The sequence below is a fragment of the Anabas testudineus genome, chromosome 1 (assembly GCF_900324465.2).
Source record: "Anabas testudineus chromosome 1, fAnaTes1.2, whole genome shotgun sequence".
Classification (NCBI taxonomy): domain Eukaryota; kingdom Metazoa; phylum Chordata; class Actinopteri; order Anabantiformes; family Anabantidae; genus Anabas; species Anabas testudineus.
In genome coordinates this window covers 18,350,060-18,374,371 of record NC_046610.1, presented here as the reverse complement: position 1 = coordinate 18,374,371, position 24,312 = coordinate 18,350,060, and the positions used below count along the sequence as shown (strand labels likewise).

The 24,312-nt window shown below is 43.8% G+C and overlaps 3 protein-coding genes across 5 annotated transcripts in view; 2 read left to right on the top strand and 1 right to left on the bottom strand.

Moving 5' to 3' along the window:
- Positions 1-6,155, top strand: part of crebbpa (CREB binding protein a) — a 37,484-nt gene extending 31,329 nt beyond the window's left edge. For both annotated transcript variants that reach the window (XM_026358805.1, XM_026358804.1), the window contains exons 25-31: positions 392-538; positions 652-765; positions 920-1,085; positions 1,195-1,362; positions 1,656-1,817; positions 1,919-2,200; positions 2,502-6,155. In XM_026358805.1, the coding sequence (XP_026214590.1) occupies positions 392-538; positions 652-765; positions 920-1,085; positions 1,195-1,362; positions 1,656-1,817; positions 1,919-2,200; positions 2,502-4,805 (3,343 nt within the window). In that variant the 3' untranslated portion in view covers positions 4,806-6,155. The remainder of the gene's footprint in view (positions 1-391; positions 539-651; positions 766-919; positions 1,086-1,194; positions 1,363-1,655; positions 1,818-1,918; positions 2,201-2,501) is intronic.
- Positions 6,156-7,540: 1,385 nt separating this feature from the next.
- On the top strand, positions 7,541-19,542 carry slx4 (SLX4 structure-specific endonuclease subunit homolog (S. cerevisiae)). Of its 2 annotated transcripts, none has more exons than XM_026359711.1 (14): positions 7,541-7,567; positions 7,908-8,395; positions 9,295-9,502; positions 10,163-10,387; positions 10,923-11,167; positions 11,500-11,795; positions 12,519-12,777; positions 12,980-13,128; positions 13,289-13,435; positions 14,304-14,473; positions 14,709-16,978; positions 17,530-17,629; positions 17,847-18,170; positions 18,851-19,542. In XM_026359711.1, exons 2-14 carry the CDS (start codon positions 7,963-7,965, stop codon positions 19,236-19,238), a joined length of 5,214 nt encoding a protein of 1,737 aa, XP_026215496.1. In that variant the 5' UTR covers positions 7,541-7,567; positions 7,908-7,962; the 3' UTR covers positions 19,239-19,542. The 2 variants fall into 2 exon arrangements, with proteins under 2 accessions (XP_026215496.1, XP_026215495.1); XM_026359710.1 differs by having other exon boundaries at positions 7,544-7,777.
- On the bottom strand, positions 19,492-23,652 carry mcrip2 (MAPK regulated corepressor interacting protein 2). Its single transcript, XM_026359712.1, has 5 exons — positions 23,145-23,652; positions 22,993-23,062; positions 22,290-22,423; positions 21,056-21,163; positions 19,492-20,132 (listed from the first exon to the last, which is right to left on the bottom strand). The coding sequence occupies exons 1-5, from the start codon at positions 23,197-23,199 to the stop codon at positions 20,062-20,064; spliced, it is 438 nt and encodes a 145-aa protein (XP_026215497.1). The 5' UTR covers positions 23,200-23,652; the 3' UTR covers positions 19,492-20,061.
- Positions 23,653-24,312: the final 660 nt, after the last annotated feature.

Sequence of the window (24,312 nt, the reverse complement as noted above, 5' to 3'; positions counted from 1 at the left end):
TTAACTGAAGGACTTGAATTGTCCTGTTGTACACTTGAGTGTTCTTTGAAAAGTGACTCACAAAGAAACTTGGGCAGCTTATGGCCCCTGTTTCCTGGAAGCCTGTGAAGACGTATTTTATGTACTGTATTATACACATGGAACTATGGAATACTATCTTGAATATAGTTTTAATATGTATATGTAATACTTTTATGTGCTGATAAAGTGAGGAACAATCATATAAATTCTGGACTTTGCACAGTCAACACCTTTGTGTACCTCCTAACATTATATCACGCATTATAAGACATTTCAGCCAACTGTAACCTAAATACTACCATCTGCCATCCTAATCTAACAATAGATGACAGTTTTTAATTTTATTTTTTTTCCCTTCATTTTGCTTCAGGTTTGTGGACACTGGGGAAATGCCTGAGGCCTTTCCCTACAGAACCAAAGCACTTTTTGCCTTTGAGGAGATTGATGGTGTGGACGTTTGCTTCTTTGGCATGCACGTGCAGGAGTACGGCTCTGAATGCCCATTCCCTAACACTAGGTCTGTGCATCAGTTTATTAAATTAATTCTTTTACAATAAAGTAAAAGAATGCAGATTTTACTTTTACTGTTTAATGTGTGAAATTTAATGTTTTCCCTCTCTTCCTCTGAAGACGGGTCTACATATCATACCTTGACAGTATTCACTTCTTCAGACCTCGGATTCTGCGAACAGCAGTGTACCACGAGATCCTCATTGGCTATCTAGAATATGTCAAGAAACTTGGGTAAGTTTCATCCTTTTATTTTGTTTCACCTCTTTAAACAACATGGAGAACAGCATTAGGAAAGAACTTTGTAAGGGGATCCAATAGTTGAACAACATATGTGCTAAGTTTTACACTGTCCTATCTGATTTTTTTGGTCTGTGCATGTCCTCAGGTACGCACAGGGCCACATCTGGGCATGTCCCCCGAGTGAAGGAGATGACTACATCTTTCACTGCCATCCACCTGATCAGAAGATCCCAAAGCCTAAGAGGCTACAGGAGTGGTACAGGAAGATGCTGGACAAAGCCTTTGCTGAGAGGATCTTACATGACTACAAAGTGAGGATGAGAACTTGTCTTTCTGCTTCTAAATATGTGGTGACCGATCATCAACATACATGACTAGGACTAGTGAGAACAAGTAATATACTTTTCGTCTTTCTCTCAGGATATCTTCAAACAGGCAACAGAGGACCGTCTGACCAGTGCCAATGAGCTACCGTACTTTGAAGGTGACTTCTGGCCCAACGTGCTGGAGGAGAGTATCAAGGAGCTAGAGCAGGAGGAGGAGGAGAGGAAGAAGGAAGAGAACACAGCGGCCTCTGAAACTCCTGAGGTCAGAGCAGTGAATTGTGTTTTGATCCTGAACAGCCATTTTGCACTTCAGAACTTTCATAGATTGAGTATAATTTCATATGCAATTTCTGTTGTAATATTGTCATTAACCCATCTCCCAACTTTTGAGTTGTAATGATTGCTCTTAGTAACTGAAAACACAGACAAATCAAAATCAAAATCTTTCCTGTAATGAGGTTTCACTAATTAAACGCTAATAAACATAGTGGCAATGTGATGATTTTCAAGGATTTCTAAAGAAAAAAAAATAAAATCATTGTGCATCTCCTCCAGGGGACGCCAGGCGACAGCAAAACTGCCAAGAAGAAGAACAATAAGAAGACCAATAAAAACAAGAGCAGTGTGAGCCGAGCCAATAAGAAGAAGCCTGGGATGCCGAATGTAGCCAATGATTTGTCCCAGAAGCTCTACGCCACCATGGAGAAGCACAAAGAGGTCAGACATTTATGATTTCCAAGTGATGCTAAAAAGTGTTTTTCTGTGTTTTTTGCTTCTCTGACTTTGAATTCTGTCTCTCTTACTCTTATCCACTTAAGGTGTTCTTTGTAATTCACCTCCACTCTGGACCCATGGTCAATACTTTGCCGCCCATCGTTGACCCAGACCCCTTGCTCTCCTGTGACCTAATGGATGGCCGAGATGCCTTCCTGACTCTGGCCAGGGACAAGCACTGGGAATTCAGCTCCCTCAGGAGATGCAAGTGGAGCACCATGTGCATGCTGGTTGAGCTGCACAACCAGGGACAGGACCGCTTTGTCTACACTTGCAATGAGTGCAAGCACCATGTGGAGACACGCTGGCACTGTACTGTGTGTGAAGTGAGTTGTTGATATTGTTTTGGTTTTACACTGGAACTTTGTATATAAAAGTAATTAGTTAAAGTATTAATCAGTATATAAAACTGATTAATATTAATTAATTAACTAACAACAATTGTAAGTGGAAATGTGGTGTTTTAAATGTACAGATTATGACTGACATAGATTATTGTGAAATAATCTAGATGAGATAAATTAGAGATTATTTTAAAAACTATATCTATATAATCTTATATTTTATATCATAATTTTGTGGTTAAACTAATGTTAATTTCTGTGACCTCTCTCATCTTTTTTACAGGACTTTGATCTTTGCATCAGTTGCTATAACACAAAGGGTCATGAGCACCAGATGGTGAAGTGGGGCCTCGGCCTGGACGACGACAACAACAGCCAGAGTGGAGAAGCCTCCAAGAGCCCGCAGGAGAGCCGGCGCTTAAGTATCCAACGCTGCATCCAGTCCCTGGTCCATGCTTGTCAGTGTCGCAATGCCAACTGCTCTCTGCCTTCCTGTCAAAAGATGAAGCGCGTGGTTCAGCACACCAAGGGCTGCAAGCGCAAAACCAATGGTGGGTGCCCTGTATGCAAGCAGCTTATTGCTTTATGCTGCTACCACGCAAAGCACTGTCAGGAGAACAAATGTCCTGTCCCATTCTGCCTGAACATCAAGCACAAACTTCGCCAGCAGCAGCTGCAACACAGACTCCAGCAGGCCCAACTTATGAGGAGAAGAATGGCCACCATGCAGGGCAGAACCATGCCACTACCATCCCCACCGGCCTCAGCTGCCCCAAGCACTCCCACTTCCCATACCCAGCCCAACACTCCCCAGACACCCCAGCAGCCACTCTCCAACCAACCACAGACCCCCAACTCAGCAGGTGTCATGTCACCTTCGTTCCCCAACGCACCTCGCAACGGTCAACCTCAAGCACAGGTGTCCCAGGGCAAACCTGGGCCCCAGGCCTCCCCTCTACATCAGCAGCAGTCCCCTCTCCCCCAGCCACCCCAGCCACCTCAGCAACTACAACAGCAGCCACCACTTGCTGCAGTCAAGATGGCACGGCACATCGAGATGATGGCACAGGCCCAGCAGAACCAGCAGAACTACCGGGTCAATATGAATGGCTTGCCTATGAACCCGCAGCAGCCACAGCAGCGCATGACTGGACCAATGCAGCCACCCATGCAGATGGTGCCAGGGCCTCGGGGACCACAGGTCATACCTCCTGGCATGGCCACTGGCCAGTGGCCTGGAGCTGCAGGGCCAATGCAGGCAGCTCAGACTCAACAGTCAGGCCTTGTTCCAGGCCAGACCCCACAGCAGGCCTTGACCATGCAGCGGGCAATGATGCCTGCAGGGCAGCAACCTCAGCAGGGTCAGAGGATGCTGATACCACAGCAACCTGGCGCCCGGCCACAAACGCCCCAGAGACCTGGTGCTATAGCTCCCAATGCCCTACAGGACCTTCTCCGTACCCTCAAATCTCCCAGCTCGCCCCAGCAGCAGCAGCAAGTTCTCAACATCCTCAAATCAAACCCTCAGCTCATGGCTGCTTTCATCAAACAGCGAACAGCAAAGTATCATGCCAACCAGCCACAACAGCAGCAACAACAGCCAGCAGGTCAACAACAACAGCCTGGCATGCCCGCGATGCCAGCCATGGCCATGCCAGGAGGAGCGGTGCAGAGGCCAGGAATGCCCCCTCAGCAGCCCCAGCAGCCTCCTGCACAGGGCATGGCTGCATTAGGTCCTCAAGGGCAGCTGATGAACCCAACACACAACACAAACAACCCCCAGCTCCAGGAGCTTTACCGTCGGCAGCTTTTAAGACAACAGCAGCAGCAGCAGCAACAACAACAGCAACAGCAACAGCAGGGGGTGATGGCTCAGGGCCACCCTGTCCAGTTCACTGCTCAGGCACAGGGTTCAGCTACGTACTCTCAGATTCGCATGCAGCAGCAACAGCAGCAGATAGCCATGCAGGCTGGGGCAGGAGCAGCTGGGGGAGCTATGGGTCAACTCCCTCCCATGGCTCAGATGACCCAGCCAGGTATGGGCATGGACTCCACCCAGAGTTTACTACATCAGCGAATGCTCCATCAACAGCAGCAGCAGCAGCAGCATCCCCAGCAGCAACAAGCTGTCCTCAAGCAGCAGATGGGCTCCCCTGCCCAGCCTAGCCCCATGAGCCCACAGACCCACTTGCTGGCTGGCCAGGCCCAGGGTGGAAACCATCTCCCTGGTCAGCCCACATTAGCCAACACTCTCAGCAACCAGGTCCGTTCTCCTGCGCCAGTCCAGTCGCCATGTACACCCTCGCAACAACAACCCCAGCAGCCGCCACATTCCAGTCCCTCGCCGCAGGTCCAGAATCAACCCCAACCCTCACCTCAGCACCCGCCTCCATCACACTCTGGCTCGCCCCATCCGGGACTTGGTGGTCCGCTGCAGTCCATGGAGCAGGGACACTTGGGGACACCAGAACAAAGCGCTATGCTACCGCAGCTTAACACGCCCAACAGAGGGGGGTTGAACAGTAACTTGGGGCTGGTGGGCGACGCTACAGGGGACACTCTGGAGAAGTTTGTGGAGGGATTGTAGCATTTTTGCTGGGACCTGAAGAAAACATTCTTGCCCCTAGGGGACCCATCCTCCTGTTTTTCCCATCCCCTAGTTTCCCCTCAGACTCTTTATCCCGTTAGAGGGCTTTGTTTGTTCTTTCTAAGGTTGAACGGTTTTTTTGTACTGACATGTAAAAAGTTTCAAATGTTGTAAAAAAGGAAATTGGTTGAGGAAAACAAAATAAAAAACAAAAATGTCAATAAATCTAGGGAATGTAATTGTTTCCCAAACCCAAGTGAATGGGTACTTCATCCTTAATATGTTGAGGGGATTTGAAAGATGCTTCTTAAATGAAATTTAAATCACAAAGAATATATTTTTTGGTTCAGACCAAATGTGTTCAATACTCAGTTTATTTTGGTTTGTTTTTGGTATGGTTCCATGCCTTTCTCGTTTCTTTTTTTTAAGAAAATGTACAATTGCATTATATTATTCATATCTTTTTATTTTGTACCTTTGGAAAAAAATATCTTAAAGCCTTTTTGTGTTCAAAGTGTAAAATAATTTGTCTGGAAATTGGGCCAGGTTTTTGTTCTCTTCTCAAGCTGTTCATTCCTGGCTGTTGTAATCTAGTGTTGTACCATTACTCCAAGACGATGTGTTCAGGGACATAGACCGCTCCCTTCCTCTTTGTGTGTATGAAGAGCACTCAGTTGTATTAAAATAGGAAACGGACTGCGGCAGGTTGTGTATACACGGGCACGTATGCAGACGCACATGAAGACACTGACACAAACCCTCACGGTCACTAAGAGAAACACAGCTCTGACTGGTTTCAGCAACACAGACAACAAGGACTGCAACCTACATCTCACTGACCTGGAATTTGGAAGATCTGTCTTTTGCAGGTGTAGAAAATTGTTGCTTTGACAAAAAAGAATTTGTCATGTTTTGTTTGTTTGTTTGTTTTTTTTGGTCATACAAATGTTGTAAAGTGTAAAGAGAGTGTGAGAAAGAGACCAGCCCCCTAAGCTGAGGTGGAATGATCACCGGTTGTTTGTAGGCCACATCTCGGATGACGCCCCATCCTCTACATTTTACACTAAGTCGTGTGCTATCTAGGGATGAAGGGCACATTTGAGGAAAACTAATTGTTATATCAACCTTCATTCCTCTCACCAAAACTTGAATTGGGGGGGATTTACTTTTTCTCCTATTGTAAATCAAGTTATTAAACAAAATACTATAAATATAAGGAAGAGAGAATGGAATCGTGTATAAACTGGTAAAAGACTCATTTCTTACTTATATACCATATTGTTAAATAAACTGTGTGCAACAGAAGAACTTCTGTACTCTGTTGACTAAATAATGAGGCATCTCACACTGGTGGTTGTGTTTATTTATTTTTTTCTCTTTGCCATCAAGGCATCAACAACGGTGGGTGGAAAACTACTAACAGAGTTCGTAAAGGATCTTTCAGCAGCTTCTGGTTTAATGCCTTTGTTCACGTTACTGCCCTTAAATAACATTTATTTCTAGAGAAAATGGATCTGAAGATCATGAAATTAGAATATGCGACTGTGAAGGTGCCATTATTGAATGATATAGCCCTACATCATTAATGGCTACACAAATATATCAGACTAAATGTCAGTTTTAGTAGCTGACCTTTACTATAAAATATAGGCCCAGAAGGGCTAGGTTTAAGTTAAATGTAATTAACTTAAAAAAATAAAAATAATTTTATTAACTGACAAATACTTATCGCAACTAGCAGACAGTTAGTTTTCCAACTTTGTTCATTTCATTGGATAATTTTTAGCAGTTTGTATTTTTTTCTTCATCCTACAAACGCACAAGATCAGCTAACAAGTACTCCTGTAAAAAAAAAGTGAATATACAAAGGAAAAAAAAGACTTGCAGCAATAGCAAAAACAAGAACAACGAAGGTACAGTGTTGATATAGTTAAAAACAACTGACTCAAGGTGACATTTTATTTGTGAAGAGGGTCAGGGTTGCCAGACTGATGAATTTATCTTGTTGGTCAAATCTGATCTCCTGTTTCCAGACATGTGGTGGTGGTAGACAGTCATCCACGAACCCCAGGATTCCCCTTGGCCACATGTCCTTGGCAAGATACTGAAAACCCTGTAGCAGTGCCATCATCTATTTGCAGCTATCAACAAGGGAGGAGCAGATTGTGTCCAGTTGAAAAGAGGAATCCTTCTGTGTGAAACAGGACAGTTGGCTCTCAGTCAACTTCACATCAAACAGTCCTCCTAGACAGGTTTGCTCCACTAGTCTTTTAGAAACACGTGATAAAGAATTAAAGATGCAGGACAGTCAATGTGAAGCAGTCAGATGCTGTGTGATAGTTTGACCCATTGCATGCTGAGAAGTGCAGATAATGGGCCTTTGGACTTGTGAAAGTCTCTCCACTTACACAGGGGCAGGAGCCACAGACCAACTTCCCAACATGATGTCAGTAGCCACTTCAGCCCCTGGCCTGGCTTCTCTAGAGTCAAGTGGTCCCAGGCCCCTCAGCTCAGTTACATCAGACTCTAGAGTAACCATAATATCAATGGGGACAAATGTACAGCTGTGCATTAGGACATGTATGGAGCATATAGGAATAATTCACAGTGTAGACACAGTATGGATATAAAAACAAATTCAAAATGATTACTAATTATTCTGCAGGTTCATGTCGCGGCTCAGCAGTCACGTGATCTGTAGAGAGCAACCAATCAGGCTTTCGGCGTCACATGACCGGAAGCTCAATATGAAGCGGTTAACTGTGAGTAATTTTGAAATGAAAACAAACCTCGTTTGGTTCTTGTTTGTATTATTATCCATGTAATTAATACACCACGATACGTACAGTCTAAACCATATGGAACGCTTTAATACGACGTATAGCAATGAAGCTAGCAGCTAGCAAATGTGAAGCGCTAATTCATCTAACCTGGTTGTTAGCATGCTAGCTACCTGACGCGCTAACTGTTCTGTAAGTGCTACTTTTATTACAAACAAACGCCACTTTTATAGTCTTATATGTTGTTGACATGTCGTATTTAATGAAAATAAACTGTTCCTCCGTCACGGAGACTAACATTAGCTTTTTTGCATGAGGATAGTTACAGCTGTGGACATGCTGGCATGGTCTTTTTATGTGAGGAAAGGTAAACAAACATGGATGACTCGGACCAGGATTTTGTAGATCTCTGCTCAAAGCTGCTAAAACGTGTGCGCAAGAAACCAGGTGAGCCCAGACAACTAAGAAAAGCAGAGCACCAGCCCTCCAGTCAGGCAAGTGAAGGAGACAAGAAGAGAAAAAATAATAAAAAAGATGGTGACTTTGGGTCAAATGTCACTGGGACCCAGCCTCTTGGCGCTGGAGCAGGACAGCTTGTGGTCAGTGAAGGGACTAGACAGGGTTCAGGAGATGCAGGGCCATCGATTGTCCCTTCAACAGCAGCAGGACCGAGACCTGAGAGAGTTTTAACAGCAAAAGATAAAGTACTCCACAAAATGCAGCAGTTCAAGAGAGTCAGTCCACAGAGGATGGTGCCCACAGAGAAGAGGCAGCCAGCAAATCACTGTGGAACTCTTCCACAATTACAAGGTGAGATGACATGATGCTGATTTCCATCATTGTTATTAGTATCATACAGTATATTTTATTAAAATTATTTTCCAGTGTTCTACATCGTTCATATAGAAAGCAGCAGTCTGTGTTTTTTCCATGCTCTTTCACTAATTGTTTAAAAGTATGGATGTTTGAAAAGTGACCATGCTTTTTTTTCTTGACAACCTTCAGTTTGTTTTTGGATTTTATTCTTATTTGAGCTCTGGCTAGAATGTATTCACCTTAATACTTCATTTAGGACAAGAAACCAGAGTACTTGTAACATGCAATGTTGTTAGGTGTGAATTGTAATTGTTATGTATATGTAAATGTTATAATATAGTGAGTTGTTGAACATTTGGACATATTTTCTAAAATGTGTTTTTGAAGATTCTCAGACATCCAGGTGAAGTTATCTAGAAGTTGAGTCATGGCAACTGGACTTTCTTATGTTATAATTGTTTCTCTTCTACTCATTCAAGTAGCTTCTTTAGTCTGAGGATAGTTGGATATAGTAGATAGTATAATCGTCACACCTCAGACAACCCCTCCTGACCCGTAAAGTGGGTCGTTAGTTGTGGCCAACCTGGTGGATGTGTGAAATGGGCCTGATGGATGAAAGTTCAACATGATAAATAGAAGACAGGCTGTGTCTTTTCTAAGTTGTGTTAATCCATGGTGTACAGTAGAACTGGTCATAAGCCATAGAGAATTAACAGTTTTTTAACAAGTTTGCTAAATGAAGTTCTAAAAATATTATATAGATGGGATTGTTGTTCTGCCCTGACATGGCCAAAACATCAGTTAATGCAAGTTTAAGAAAAAACACATTTGAAGGTATTATATTGCTATATTATCAAACCTCATACTAATAATTATATCTGGTTTGGGTGCAGAGGCTCCAGAGTCTTTAAGCTCAGGTCTCCACTGCGAAGTCCAGGACAGCGATGAGGCTCTGGCTCTGCGGCTGCAGCAGGAGCTGGACAGAGAGGCAGCAGGAGCCCAGACTGTGGATTTGGACGATGGAGGCCTTTTCTTCTGTCAGATCTGCCACAAAGACCTGTCACACATGACTCCTGCAGGGCGCACACAGCATCTCAACAGGTCTGGACATTTATACTTGCATTGTAGGTGCTTGCCTAATTCTCTCATTCTTGGCAGCAGAAAAATGAAATGTCACGTCTGAATGACAGCGTATACATAAATAAGTGACTACGTTTCCCAGGGAAACCAGGATTCTCAGGTAATCAGGGAACAAGTTAACATGTGCTTAAGAAACTGGAAGTCCAAACTGACATGTATGATGTTAGAGCTGAGTAACAGATAGTCACAGCTCAGTTTTTCACAGCACAAAGTGTCTGAATTTAAGAAATACATTGAAAAAAGTGCCTTGTTTAGACTTCTAAGGGGCTCTTTGTGTTGGTTTCAGTTAGTCAGATCATTTTAAAAACAATGCAGCATCTTTCCTTGTAATGATCTCTCTTTTCATCCTGCTGCTTCACTCTGCTAGAGTAGAGTGGTGAGTGTCAGCAGCATTTGTCATGCACATATTCTCTTGTAAAAACTGAGACCTGGAAACATGTACACATGGTGCAGAAATCAGTGTTCTCTGGGAAAAATGTACAAGGGGAAACCAGGTTTCTCTAATCCCCTACACCAATTACAGAAACTAGGTTTACAGTTAAGAAATCAGCTTACTTGAGAAAGTTGACTGTAACCTGGTTTAAAGTGCATAAAAACTAACAGAATGGTCTCTCTTTTTAGGTGTTTAGATGAGAGTGAAGAGAGCGCACCAGCCCCTCCACCTCCTCCTCCTCCTCCTGGTGTCCCAGAGTGTCCCATCTGTGGCAAGAAGTTCAAGTCCCAGAAGAGTCGCTCAGCCCACCTGAAGCGCTGCTCCTCAGACATGGGCATCTCTCCAGCTGTGCTGCTGCAGGCTCTGCAGAGACAGGCTGAGGAGACACAGAATGTCTCCACTGCTAACACACTGTGAGCTCACCTCCGCGTTTCTGTCAGAAAGTAGCTCTGAACTTGCCGTCAGTCAGACAACTGATGATGATGCTGACTTTCACCATTCAAATAGTTCTCAATCCCATCACAATAGTTACTCTGACAGCTTGCCTATAAAGCCAAGGCTTTTTCAGTCTGACTGATTAACAAACACAGTTTACACTCTGTTCTAAAATGTGTCTTGGATGATTGTGTCACAAGTGGACAGCCAGGATACCTCATAGTTTACACGTCTATATACATACATCACCAAGGTGTCCAGAAGCCCACTTCAGTGGTTTGAGTGATTGGATCACAGTCTGTCTTTGTGGATGTTTACACTTGTAGTGAGTACTGTCCACTTGTAATTCATTTGCAAATCCATTTTAAAATCAAGTGTAAACAAGGTTGAAGAAAGAATGTTCTTACCCATCCTTTTCCATAGAAGGAATAGCATGCCTGTAAAATCAGTATATGAGTACTCATACCTCAAACTCAAAACTCATTCTAGTCTTTGTGCTCTTTTTTTCTTCAGTGTGCCGACTGGAGGAATCAAAAGAAAAGGCCCCTCCAAGCCTGGTCTCCCAGCAAGGAAAAAACCCAAGAAGAAGACTGAGCCCCTGGATGAAGACACTTTGGTTGCCCTGGCTCTGTCCTCCTCCCTGCTGGAACAGGATGAGGAGCATAAGAGAGACAAAGAGGCAGAGTTACAACTACAAGCAGAAACAGCTGTCTGTCATACTTCGATGACTTCAGTGCTCAAGCGGAGGCCAGACCAGGGTACAGTAACACCACTGCAGTATACAGTATTATCATGAACCTTGGATGCTGCGTTTACAAGCTCTGTAAACACAGCATCCAGTGCCCTTGCACTACAAGGGACTGCAGCCGTTTTTATACATAGCATCATGATTTCATACATTGCCAGTTTTAGCACTTATTTTGCCTTCACCAGGTTGGATTTGTGCTCAGTGAAATGGCCACTGCAGAATTTCACTAATGGCATATAGAGCTGAAAGATGAAAACTGATGCTCTGCCTAAACTGTATGTAGTGATCTATGGCTATTCAAATGCAGCACCACCTGAACCTTCTCTCCACCTCATGGTGCAGGTAAAGGCCGTGGGAAGAAGAAAAAGGGCACCATCCCCCGTCCCCCTCCACTCCTCCTCGTCCAGGATGCTCAGGCGGCCTTGTCAAGGCTGCAGGAACGTGTTTCTGCTCTCCTCCTACGTAGCTGGCCCCACTCCCCTCCCACCCCAACCCGTTGCCCCAGCCGTCTGCCTGGCTGGACTGGTGCTGCCCCCTTGTGGCAGAAAAGTGCACTGCTGGACAGAGGCTCCACATGTCTGTCTGATTTTTATACTCCAGAACTTGGAGAGTTCATCACGCCTTGGGAATCAGCCAAGGTGAGACACACTGTTCTTTTATATCCATCTTGTTTTAATAGAAATCAGAATGACTTTATTATCAAATACAACCAGTAAATATTTCAACGTTAAAAGAAACCTATTATATGTGGTACATTGACTGGAGACTGGAAAGCTAAGATGTTTTTAAAAAGAATTACTAGAACATACTTTTGTGGCACACCCAGGTTTATTTGCAGGAAACTACATGTAAAACATACCATTAACCGCTATAGTCTTTGATCTACCTTTAATACTGTTAAGATTTTTTTCTGCATAAACTAATTATTCATAAATACAATATGGAGTGGCATTTCTTTACTACATCAGTTGTGTTACTTTACAGAAATGTTACAAAAATTTATCAGAACTTCTAGAAAGAGGTTCCTGTGTATTTATTCACAGATAGATACACATACAAATTGTGTATGTATAGCTGTGCCAGTCAACTCAGTTCTAGTTACATTATAGCTTCTGTCCAGCCTTTAGTGCACATGGGGGAAAAACAGATCACTGAGCTTTGTGTTAAAGGAATGAAAACAATCACTGACGATGTGTTGACTTTGAAGATTGAATTGATGATATTGTAAAGAAACAAGCAAATCTCACAATTGAGATACCTTGTGTTGTTTAATTAAAAGAAATATCAGTGGAATGTGATATCAGTGAAAGGAGCTCAAATAACAGCTGAGTTGAACTGATGCTGGTCTCCACCACGTTTAGATTGACGCAGCCTCATCCAATACCATCGACAAACCCGAGTCCTCTGTCCAGCCTGTGAATGAAGGAACTCCTGCCACAGAAACCAGAGCCTCTATCCTACCTTCTTCTTCTCAGACTGCGTCCTGTTCCTCAGCTACCTCCACGCCGGGAACAAGGCATGTCCTAGTGGGCAGCCAAACCCTGCGAGACCTGATGGAGCTGGCTGAAGATGGCATGACCCTCACACAGTGTGACTACACTGCTTCTGAACCTAAAAAAGGTAACACACATGCAGTAGGCAGATTATATACATTTCTTTCCCAAACTAATGTGCTGAGGTGGAGAGCCAGAGAAACAGAACGTGTGTTAATGTCATAACACATCTTACTGCTACGCACTTGTAGAAGGAACTAATTGATGCACACAGCGCAGAGAACTTAACTATTCGTAAGTTCTGGTTCTGATTGTTTTTGCTCTCACAGACCTCCATCTGAGTGGCTTCGTCCTGGGGGAAGCAGAGGAGCAGGAGGTCCTGTGTTTGAGCGGCTTTCTACCGGAAACCACACGCAGCCAAGTAAAGAGGAAAACGGATCGGTCAGGAGCAGAAAAAGAGCGATGCGCCCACCAATCAGTAAGACTAGTTGAAATCATAGGTGTTTCATCTCTACAAGAGAAGTTTACTCACTTTAGCTTAGTATACAGATAGAAAAGTAGTCGTTGAGTTTGTGTTTATTTTTAATTTTACATGTGACAAGAAACAACATGTTTCTGCTCTGGTCTGTCCTCTATAGGCGGCACTGTCTAGACTGACAACAGACCTAAGCAGTATGGTGAACAACCCCCAGCTCAGTGATGTGCAGCTCCAGGTGGACAGTGGAGACGTCTACTTCGCCCATTCCTTTATGATATATGCTCGCTGTCCCCTGTTGGCAGAAATGGTAAATATGATCCCTGTGTTTCGCAAACTGCATAATTATTTTGCCATTATATGTTGTTCAGCTGGAGAAATATTTAGTATAATGTTCTGATTATAGTGCTTCATTGAAAGGAGAATAATTAAGATAAAAAAGGATTTTAATGGTAGTGTGAGGGTTGGAATTTGCCCACTTTTTATTTGTAAGATAAATGGAAAGACTAATGTATTTGTATGTAATTTCTTTAACCAGATTAACAGAAGATGCAGATGCAAAAAGTTGAAAGTGATGGTATTTTCTGTGAAATAGCATGAACATCCACTGTTCTCTTATCCACATGCAGGAGAAAAGATGTTTCTTTTGATTTTTAATGTAACATAATTTTTTATAAAAATACAACAGAAATGGCAAAGTCTTGCGTCTTTTAACCTAATATTACGTTGTTTGTCGTTATGTCATTTACTCTTACACTTTTCAGGTTGTGGTTTGACCCACTATTCTTAAACAAGCTCCAGTTTTCTAGGCTTTATGGGTGCTTCCTCCCAATTTTAGGTTGCAGCTCTTTTCACAGATATTCAGTTGATTGAAGATCAGGATTAAGGCCACTTCAAGACAGCCCACTGTTTAATTATTACACGTACAGTATGTTTAAGTTCATTATCCTGTTGAAGGAGTCACAACAGAGCTCTGTCACTAGATAATTGATTTCATTAACCTGTGACCCGAACAGATTCAAGCAGATTAGTAATTCATCTGAAAATGGATTTTATAAGCTCTACATTCAATCACCTTTGATCAAAAACTAATAAGTACTAATAAAAGGAGTGGCGTCATGAACATTTGGTCTCTTTGCCTTTCTGCCTTTAATTTTTCCTCTCTGCATCTCTCTCAGTTGTATGAAAGTGGTTTTGGAGTGCAGGAGGACGGCATGCGTGCAGCTCAGAGAGTGTTAATGAATGATGTCCCAGGACAGGCAGTGTTTGCTCTGCTGCAGTACCTCTACACAGGCCACTGCTCCATCCCAGCCTCGCTGCAGTCTCATGTACTGGAGCTGGCATCCAGGTGAGTTCAAAGTCCATTTTCAGTATTTTAAACCAAACTATGCATTTTGATTAGCATGTCATTATATAAAGTTGTGTCCCACTTCTGGTTTAGTTAATTTTATTTTCCGTTATTTGTGAATTGCTGCCTCTCTCAGGTCAAACACATTTAGTTGATCCAATGTTTTTAAAGTGTTCCTCTTTTATAAATGAAAATCAGAAGAAAACACTGTGGTGTCGTTTTATTTTTGTTTAAGGTTTGATTTGAAGGAGCTACAGCAGCTTTGCGAAATCCACCAAGATGAGGCAGACTACACCAGCCAGGAGGAAGATGTCAACAACCAAACAGACCAGGCCTTCATAGAGCTACTCCGCTCCATGTGGAACGAAGAGGATGAAGGAGAAGAGGAGACGGATACTGATGGAGGAAAGGATGTAGAGAGAGAGTTAGGAGAAGATCACCGGTGTGATGATCTTGCAACAAGTGACAGAGAAGTAATTGAAGAAAAAGTGAACGAGGAAGAGCTGGATGAGATCTATGAGTTTGCTACAACACAGAGAAACCGAGTGGAGGAGAGTGACAGTGAGCAAGAGGAGGAGAGGGGGGAGGTAGATGAGGAAGGAGATCACTCCTCTTCACCATCTACCTCCAGCCTGTCAAACAAGCATCCACCTCAATCCCAGCAACATCGGCCCTTTCGTAAAATTTCATCTGAACTGTCCGGCAGAACACTGCTTCAGTCCTCATCTAGTAGTGCAGTGGATGACCTTTCCGTAAGCCATCCACCCAGTACATCGAACCTGCCTGTTCCAGGTGTTTCACCTGGTCAAGTGGATGACTGTGGCAGTGGTGGAGAAAAGAGAACAGATGATATTGAACTGGATGAATGTCTGCCCCTAAAGCGAGAAAGCCAAGGTCCTCGTATTCCTGATCCTCTTTCTCCTCCTTCACCTCAGAACACAAAGAAGAAGGAACCTGAAGTCATAGTTTTATCTGACTCAAGTGAGGAGATGGAGGTAGCTCTTTGTTCCCGCAGTCCTTCGCCACATTTTCCCTGCACTGTGCAGAGCCCGCAGGACTACACCCAGATCAAATCCCAGCAGGTTTCAAAGCATAAAGAACCTACCTTAGATAACAGGGAGCCCACTAGTTTGGAACTTAGTCCTGGGGATCCAGTAGACTGTTCTCCAGAAGTTTCCTGGCTGATCCCATCCACACCAGTCCAGCATGGAAGAAGCACCAGGACGAGCTCCAGTCAGACCAAAAGCAGTATGTGCAGGACACGGCTGTTCCCTAAAGATGAAGCTTCATCACCTTTACCTGTTTTCTCTTCCCCTACATCATCAGCCAACAAACTTCAAAGCTCCAACAGTCCAAACAGAGCTGCTACCCAAGCTTCTGGGTCAACAGAGGGCAGTGTCTCCAGGATGAAGCTGGACAAGATAGTTTCCTCCAGCATCAACTTAGATTTAGCCTTTTCTCCTGAAAGGACCAGTAGTTATGATGCGAGTAAGGATAGAGAAGTATTTGCAGTTCCCTCATCGCAATTTAAGGTTTCACACCTCTCGAACTTGAATCATTTGCATTCCCTCCAAGTGTCCTCAAAGCAAGATACTCCCCTGCACCGCCAGCCTCAACCTTACAGCAGTACTCCCCTGCATGCAGAGCTCCACCAGCCCTTTAGTCACCTTGCGGCCTCTCTGCTTCACAAAGACCCTGATAAACAGACAGATGGAGTAAGGGAGAGGGTAACGTCAGAAAGCACAGAGAAGACAGAATTAGAGAGTTTTCATCTCTCCCCCCTGTCTGACCCTTTGGATCCACCCTCCTCCTCCTTCTCTCACAGAGGTCTTCAAAGTTCACAGAGACAAAGTAAGTCCTTTAGTGAAAGTCTACATCTCGTTGAGTCCAGCAGTCACAACAACACAGGGACTGAGCTCAAGAGGAGGGTTGAAGTTGAAGCAATTACAATTAGAAATGAGACTGGAGAAAATAAAGACCAGGGCAATGAAGGAGAACAGGAAGAAGCAATAGGAGAAAGTGGAGCGACAGATGGCACAAAGTACAGTTTCCAGCAGAGCTTCATGGACGAGCCTCCCATAGCTTTTAATGACTCGTGGGGACTTGACGTGTGCATAGAAGAAAAACCAGGCTGCTTCAGTCTGAGGCTGGAGGACAGTAGAGGATCCAGCCAGCAGGAGCGAAGCCTGGGTCAAGGTGGAACAGTAAGGTCACCACCCTCTACCAGTTGTCAACCTCCACGATCTAGCTGCTGTATGCAGTCATCAAAGAGTAGTGGCAGCATGGTTGACTCCTCTCCATCCAACCACCCACCCACCAGTGTGCAGGCTCACACAACCCCTTCCATAACCCCATCACCACCCGGCCCTGCCCCCAGAACTACACAACAGGTCAACAACAGCCTCCTGGACTCAAAGATATGGGACAGCTGGGAGGAGGAAGAAGAGGAGGACGCTCTTCCTCTCTCTCAGAGGGTGAACCCCCAAGCCCAGCTAAAAACCCCAGGTAAGTTGTCTCAACTTTAACTGCATTGTTTATGATTGTGCACTAAGCTGAGGTTGTGTTTCTACAACCTGCCACTAAAATTCTAATATTTGTTTAATCAATAGTTTTTTTCCTTCTTGATTTAACAAATATTTGTCCCAACATAAGAAATGGTTGATGTTGATATGATTTAGTTACAGTTTATTTGTTGATCTGTACTACTGTATGCTTCTTGACTAGTTAAACTTTAAAGGCATTCTGGGAAATGTAGTTAATTAGTAGGTAAGACCAGCCGAAGGAAAACATGTAGAGCAACTAAAATCCAATTTAAAACACTAGATCTGTTTAAAGAAGATTTAAAAAATACACCATTAACACCATTATGCCTTGTCACCATCTTTGTGTAAATGTAAATATTTAAATGTGTAAGAAAGGGTTAATATACTTGGTACTGGTTCAAATTTATTTTAAACATTTAAGTTTTTTCTTCCAATTATCTTTTACCTATTAAGTTCTAGTGCAAACATCTGTCTGTCCACTTTAAAAATGTTGCTTTACTTGTGTCTTATCAGCATCATCACTGAATAAAAAACGTCCCTCTTTGGAGCCCATCACTCCGATGCCCCACTACTCTGACTTGGACACACCGGAGCTCAAGAACAAACTCAACAGGTCAGTTGGTTCACTCTCATCTCTATCCTGTTAAATGCAGGGTAAGAAGGACAGCCACACGTTTTGTTTTGTGATTAGCTGAGTAGTCTATCCGATTACCGCCCCTGGTGTCGCTGTCGGCTTAGTTTGTCTGTCTGTCTCAGTCCTCTATCTCAGGCTGTTTTCATGCAGTCCATCTGTTTGTTCATCTGTCAGTCACACTTTCTCCTCTGTGCAGGTTTGGTGTTCGGCCTTTACCGAAGCGCCAGATGATCCTCAAGCTTAAGGAGATACACCAGTACACCCACCAGCTGGTCAGCTCAGACTCAGAGGATGAGGCTCCCCCTGCGGGTCGGAAAGCCCAAACGATGACCCATGTCACCAGTACTGCAGCTGCCGGCAAGAAGCCGAAGTCTTGCACCCGGAGAGTGGAGTTTAAAGAACCCAGGGTGCCCGCTGTCGCCTCCCCTTTGAAACACAACAGAGATGAGGAGGAAGAGCCACTGTCTGCCTCACAGGGCTCCAACACCTCTTCAACTGCTGCTAGCGAAGAATCTGAAAGGTACTGTGTGTGTATATGTGTGTGTGCTGTGTCTCAGATGTTACATAACTGCACATTTGGTTTGTTGCTATACAGCAGATCCGAAAGGTTTTCACTGTGCTGAACTTCTTCCACATTTTGTTATGTTATAGCCTTACTCCAAAAAGGATTTAACGGTGTTTAATGCCGATCAAAATTATTTTGATTACAAGTTTGCTGGTGTCATCTTAAGAGTTATGACATTTATTATTCCACACTTTACTAAATATCTAGCAGCAGCTAAAGACTTGAAGGATTCATTTGGGCTGGTTAAGATTTCTGTTCATGAGCCATAAGTAAAACGTTAACCGGGCGTGTTATCCATGTCAGACACCCCGGAGGAAACCAATGCTCTCTAAACAAAACATTTCAATGCGCTTGCACACACTCAACTACTGGAAAAATGTCTAAAGGTAGAATTGTTGTTTGGGATGAAAACACAACTTTAACTTTACCAATTAAAATAGAACAGTGAAACAACATGAAAACATTGTTCCAACAGTGATGTACAGTGGAGGGAGCGTCATGATTTGGGGATTGCTGTGAAGGCGATAATCAATGTTCTGGACGACAGAACAGTGACCTTAAAACGGCCTCTTTGTGTAGCTTTCTTAGATACAGTATATCAAACTATTGCAGTGTATCTATCTCTTCTTCATCAGGTCCAATCCAGAGCTGTGCCTCTCCTCCGATGGTGACTCAGACAGTGACGGTGGAATCTCTGCCTCTCAGGCAGCAAATCGCCTCCAGGATCGACTCAGAGCGGTGCGCTCCTTCATCCTGTCTGACTCCGGCCTGTACAATCAGATCCTCCAGTACCAACCTCTGGTTCTGTCCCAACTCCAAGAGCGACTAAAGGCGGCTGGGATCCGCCTGGGTGCTGCCAAGCTGGTGGACTATCTGGACTCTCAGTGCGTCACCTTCACCACTGCCAAGCCAGGCCAGTCTGCACCGAGCCGCAGGCGGGGCAAGAGGACAGGCAAAGGAGCAAAGACAGCAGGTGGAAGTGGAGCGAGCAGGAAAAAAAATGTTGCTGCAACTATGATTTAAAACAAGAAGTCACAGGTTTTACTGAAGTGTTTGGAACATTTGTCTGAAAATAGCTTTGAGGCCACAGGGAAAAGAAGTTATGAGAAGTTTAAAGACTTCCTGGACAAGTTATCAGGTTTTAAAGATTCACCACCACTATTCAAAACGAACATACCGAAATGCTTTCCCTGGGTAGGTTTTGAAGTAAATACCGTTTCAAGTATTACATTTATTATGAACTCGCACTGTGAAAATAAAAAAATGGTAAATGTTAGTGTGCCTCAGTTAATTTTATTCAAAAATTAAAGATATTCACAAGATTTTACACTGCTTCTGTCTCCATCTGTCTGTGATGGTATAAAAACAGTCTTTCACCTGCATCAACAACATGTCTGGAGTCAGATGGATTAAATTCAAAGAAATGATTCCACACGGGATGTTTTTGAAAAACAACATTTTACTTTTTTTGTTTGTTTGTTTTTGTTTTCTATCCAATGATCAGCCAAGATGGACATACAGCTAAGCACACTTGAGAAAGGAGGCAGGTTCTTTAACTAGAAAAATCTCAAAACTTCTATCCAACATGTCATTCTAGTAGTGAGAGAGACAGGTCCACATCAAGTCCACCCTGTCAGAGATCACAGTCTGGTCACTGTTGCTGCATCAGGGGGCAATTTTCTGTTGTGCCCCCGACTTTCTCTACATCAGCATGAAGCACAGGGCATCATTTCCAATTACGCACGACCTCTTTGCATCGCAGACTCTGCTCCTCTCCACTTTTGTGATGCCTTCACTAATGGAGCATCAACATGGCACTTCCTGTCCTGACTCAAGCCTCACTCAGTCACGACAAGTTAGCGATGTTGGCAAGGAAGCGCTGAGCCCACCACTCCTCCAGGTCAATGGGCACAAAGTCTGCACAAGGAAAAAAAAGAGACACAGATGGGACAAAGATTTAAAGAATAACTCCTGTTCTATGATTGACTCATTCTTTTAATAATTAATTTTCATGTATAACTAAAGTCAAATCCATTTTATAAAGATACCATGACAGATGAAATGATCACCTCTGTACATATGTGAATTTCTATGTTATTTACAGTTTATTATAAATGTTGCTCTTGCTTCATTTGATGTTGTATCATCTTGTGAAAAGAATCCAAAGTAAAATATGGTCGAAATTGAAAAGTAATGTAAATGTTTCATAAATGTCCAAAGGTGAAACTGTTCAATAATTCATCATATATTGTTATAGATTATAGTAGTTTACAGGTGTGGTAGTGGATCTGTAAGGCTGTACTGCAGCATGCCATGTTTACAAAGTTAGATTAGCATGTTAGCATGGTAATTGTTATTTAGCAGAAAAGCCAAAGTACAGCTAAAGTGCTTAGTTATAAATCAGAATGACAACTTGTTATGACAATACAACCAATAGTAGATATTAAAGTGGGAGCAGAGTTGACAAGACCCTATCTGAGTGACCCTACCTGCTAAAAAGAAGGTACTGCTTAAAAAAATCAAGCTTGTTTGAGATTACAACTGTCCCATTAAAGATGTTTTACTGACAGCAGGAACCAGATGCTGCAACCAGCCGGGGCTGGTTTAGCCAGGTTCTCACAGGGTTAAAAATCTAATCACACCCGTAGCCCTCTGGCTACAGATAAAGCCGCTGGTAGTAAATGTTGGAGCCATTTAGCTTTCTATAATCATGAATGATTAAATCATGGTGAGATTACAGGTTCAAAGTTCAGGGAGTTACTGAGCAGGAATCTGTCAGGAGGGCACATTCACGTTGTTGAATGGATCTAAAGGCAGAGACAGGAACTGCATGGACTTACTCTTCATCGCAGCGCTGGGGGTCTTATCACTGTACTGAACGGGCCCCTGGCTGTTGGTGGACTCCCCAGTGTCTCCGTCCCCCAGCTTCTGCTCCACTTCCTGCCATGCTTCATGCAAACAAAAACACAGTATATACTGAATAAACCGTACATCTATATTTAGTCAACAGGATTCAGGCTGCAAAAATAGACGAGTAACATAGGAATCACTTCTTATTTGTCCTTCTGACATTTCTGAACTCATCACAGCAGCACATGCACTGTCTACTTTCGAGGTAATGTGCAAAAAAAAAAAAAGACTACAGCAGCAGGACGCCCTCATTAGAGGGCAGGACCGGTCTGTGGTGTGTGCTTATCAGCTGCGGGTGAAGGTTTTCCAGTTTCACCCCCAGATAAACCTCAAGGTTTTGGCTGTAGGGTCTGCTGCTCGCCTTGAACGCAAATATTCAGCCAAAGATTATTTATTTAGGGTTAGTGCACATGGAAGGATGTCAAATATGAATAGATCAGTTGTGTGTGTCCCGGGGTGGGTAAACACCTTTAATTGAACATGTTGTATCATGTTTGTAACAGTCAACATGTTCAACTGAAACGAGACCCATCAGGTTTTTTGTGTTCGAACGGATCAGGCTGTTGTCTGAAAGTTGTTTCTTCAGGTCTGAACAGCTGACACAGATAAAGCGCTGGCCCTGGATGAACTTTATGGTGCGAAAAGATGTCACACAACTGGCCAAAGGCCAAGAGAAACACAGATGGCTGATTCATGCTGATTCATTCATTCACTCACTCACTTTCTCCTGGGCATGTAGTGGCCAATGCTAAGGCATGCTGGGTAAATTACCAGCCAAGGCGAATGGTGCGCGGCTATGGGTTTTTTTTTTTGACTGGGGCCAACAATAACTTGTGAAGCATTCTCACAGCTTTTGTGGCTGTACTAATGTTAACTGTATGTGTGTGTGTGTGTGTGTGTGTGTGTGTGTGTGTGTGTGCGCTCTGTGGACCTCTCTGTAGCTGTGGGTCAGGCATCCACTCTAATTCAAACAATATAGCTGCTCAGCCAGTAGCAAATGTGTCATAAAGGAAAAGGACAAAGACAGAAAAAGCAGGAGATCATCTGCACGCCGCATTGCTCCAGTTTCAATCCTCCAGCCTCATAACCTTGAGAGAAAAGCCTCCGACCTCTCGTCACCGCAGAACCTGCACAGGAGGCCTGCCTTCGCACCCTGACCCTCACCTTCATACACAAATCTGACGTTTTCCTCATGTGCAGGAGTGAAACCCTCTGCTGGGCTGTCGGCTTTCTGCGGGGCTGCACCGTGGTAGCGTTTCCCGTTAGGGCGGTTGAAGACGATCTTCGGGGGTGGAGAGCTGCAGAGGGCAGACAGGGTTAATTACAGATGTCAGCCTGGGGATTGGGAGGCGTTAAAGCTCACAGTGATGGAGGACGTTAATGCTGCTTGTCAGTTTAACTTCAGGTAACTGTAATATTGACTGACAAGCATGGAAAGTTACTTTGTGGATTAACTGCTGGTGGTGATTCACGAGCCTTATGTTACGTCCTCGGCTTTTAGAGAAAGTGGGAAGTTTGTAGGTTGGAAACATGAAGGTCTTAACCTTGGATACAGTATTTTGACAAAAAACAAACAATTACTTAATGCCCACTTCCTCTGTCACTTTGCAGAGCTGCAGGAAATAGAAAATATATTTATAATAATAATAATAATAATAATAGCAAGACAATAATTTGCAGTTGCACATCTTGTAGTGTATTGCATAATTAATACCTTTTATCCTTTAAACACGGATCTCACTCTGCATACTTTGATGTAGATGCTTTTTGAAGTGTAGTTTCATTCTAGCACTTTTAATTTGGACGAGGGGCTTCAGGGAAAGTTTTGTCCGATAATGGATGCACTGTGGTATGAGCAGAAACTTACTTTGACGCGAGCCAAGATGTCGGCTTGAGCTTCAGGTCGCTGGATTTATTCTCGAACTGCTGTGTAGGACCTTGAAAATGAAATGCACACATGAGACGCTCCTGCACAGTTTCTCCTCGGCCATCAGCTGCGCCTGCACCGTGTCCACTCACCTGTCCTTCGTTGTGTAACAAGTTTGCTGGGACCCCTTGTGATTGTGTACATCATGTGAACGCCGGCAGCCTCGCGCGGAACCTGCAGCAGTGTTTTAAAGACGTCTTTTTATAACTGCTAACTCTGCAACTCCCCGTCCTCTCTGCCCGCTGCTCCTGACGCAGCCACGACCGGGGACAGATCGTGCCGTATCTTATGTTGCTCCCCGGGTCAGATGCTCCCGGCTCGGCCTGACTCTCCCGACAGCCTCGCTGTGGCCGCTGCTCCTCCAGAGTGTAGGTCAACCAAGGAGAAAGCGGCTCCACATGCCGGGGGACCGCTCACTGCCCCGTGGGGGGGGACGCTGCTGTGGAACTCGGCGTGGACAGGGACACTCGGAGCCGGTCACTGCGTCCTCTCTGCTCCGCTGAGATTGACTGCGACACCACCGCTGAGTGACGGACACAAGGACGCGGCACACTGGGATATTTTCATCAGCACGGAAACAGACCACGCTGAGTCGAGCCTGGCAGAATGAGGAACCCGACTTCCGGACACCATTTTCAAAATAAATGCCCTCCATCAGGCTGTGCTGCTTATTTAGTAAGTCTTCTTAAATGACGTCCACGTTTCAGTATTAACCCATATTGTTTCCGATTTTCTTAAAGATGAAAGAAAGAAAAGTGCATAAAAAATAGGCTGGTGCACATTTTAGTTTAGCAAAAAACGTGCAAATAAAACCAGTGTTATCTGGATAGTTATATACCACATACTATTATGTACCTCTTTATGGAGATGGTGAATTTATTATTCAACCACTTGTAATTGCAAACCATAACTTTCATGTACATCTATACATTGTTTTCTAATGGTAAATGTATTCTTTACCGGTGATGTCTAATAGGAGTTTAGAGTTTAGATTAATTTGGAGGCTTTTATTTTGGAGTTACAGTACTGACATTTCCGCTCACGGTGTTTCTGTTTACCTGTGGTCAGACACCCTCCCCCCGTGACGTCACCGCACGCCCCTCACACGTAGTTTTGTGGGCGGAGCGACAGCCTCACCTTTCACCTATTAAACCAAACATGATGAAAAAAGTGAATTAAAGCTGAGATTTTTCTGCAGAGTCTACAGATTGTTTTCAGCCTACTTTTTATGAAATGACAGAAATTCAATTAAATTTAATT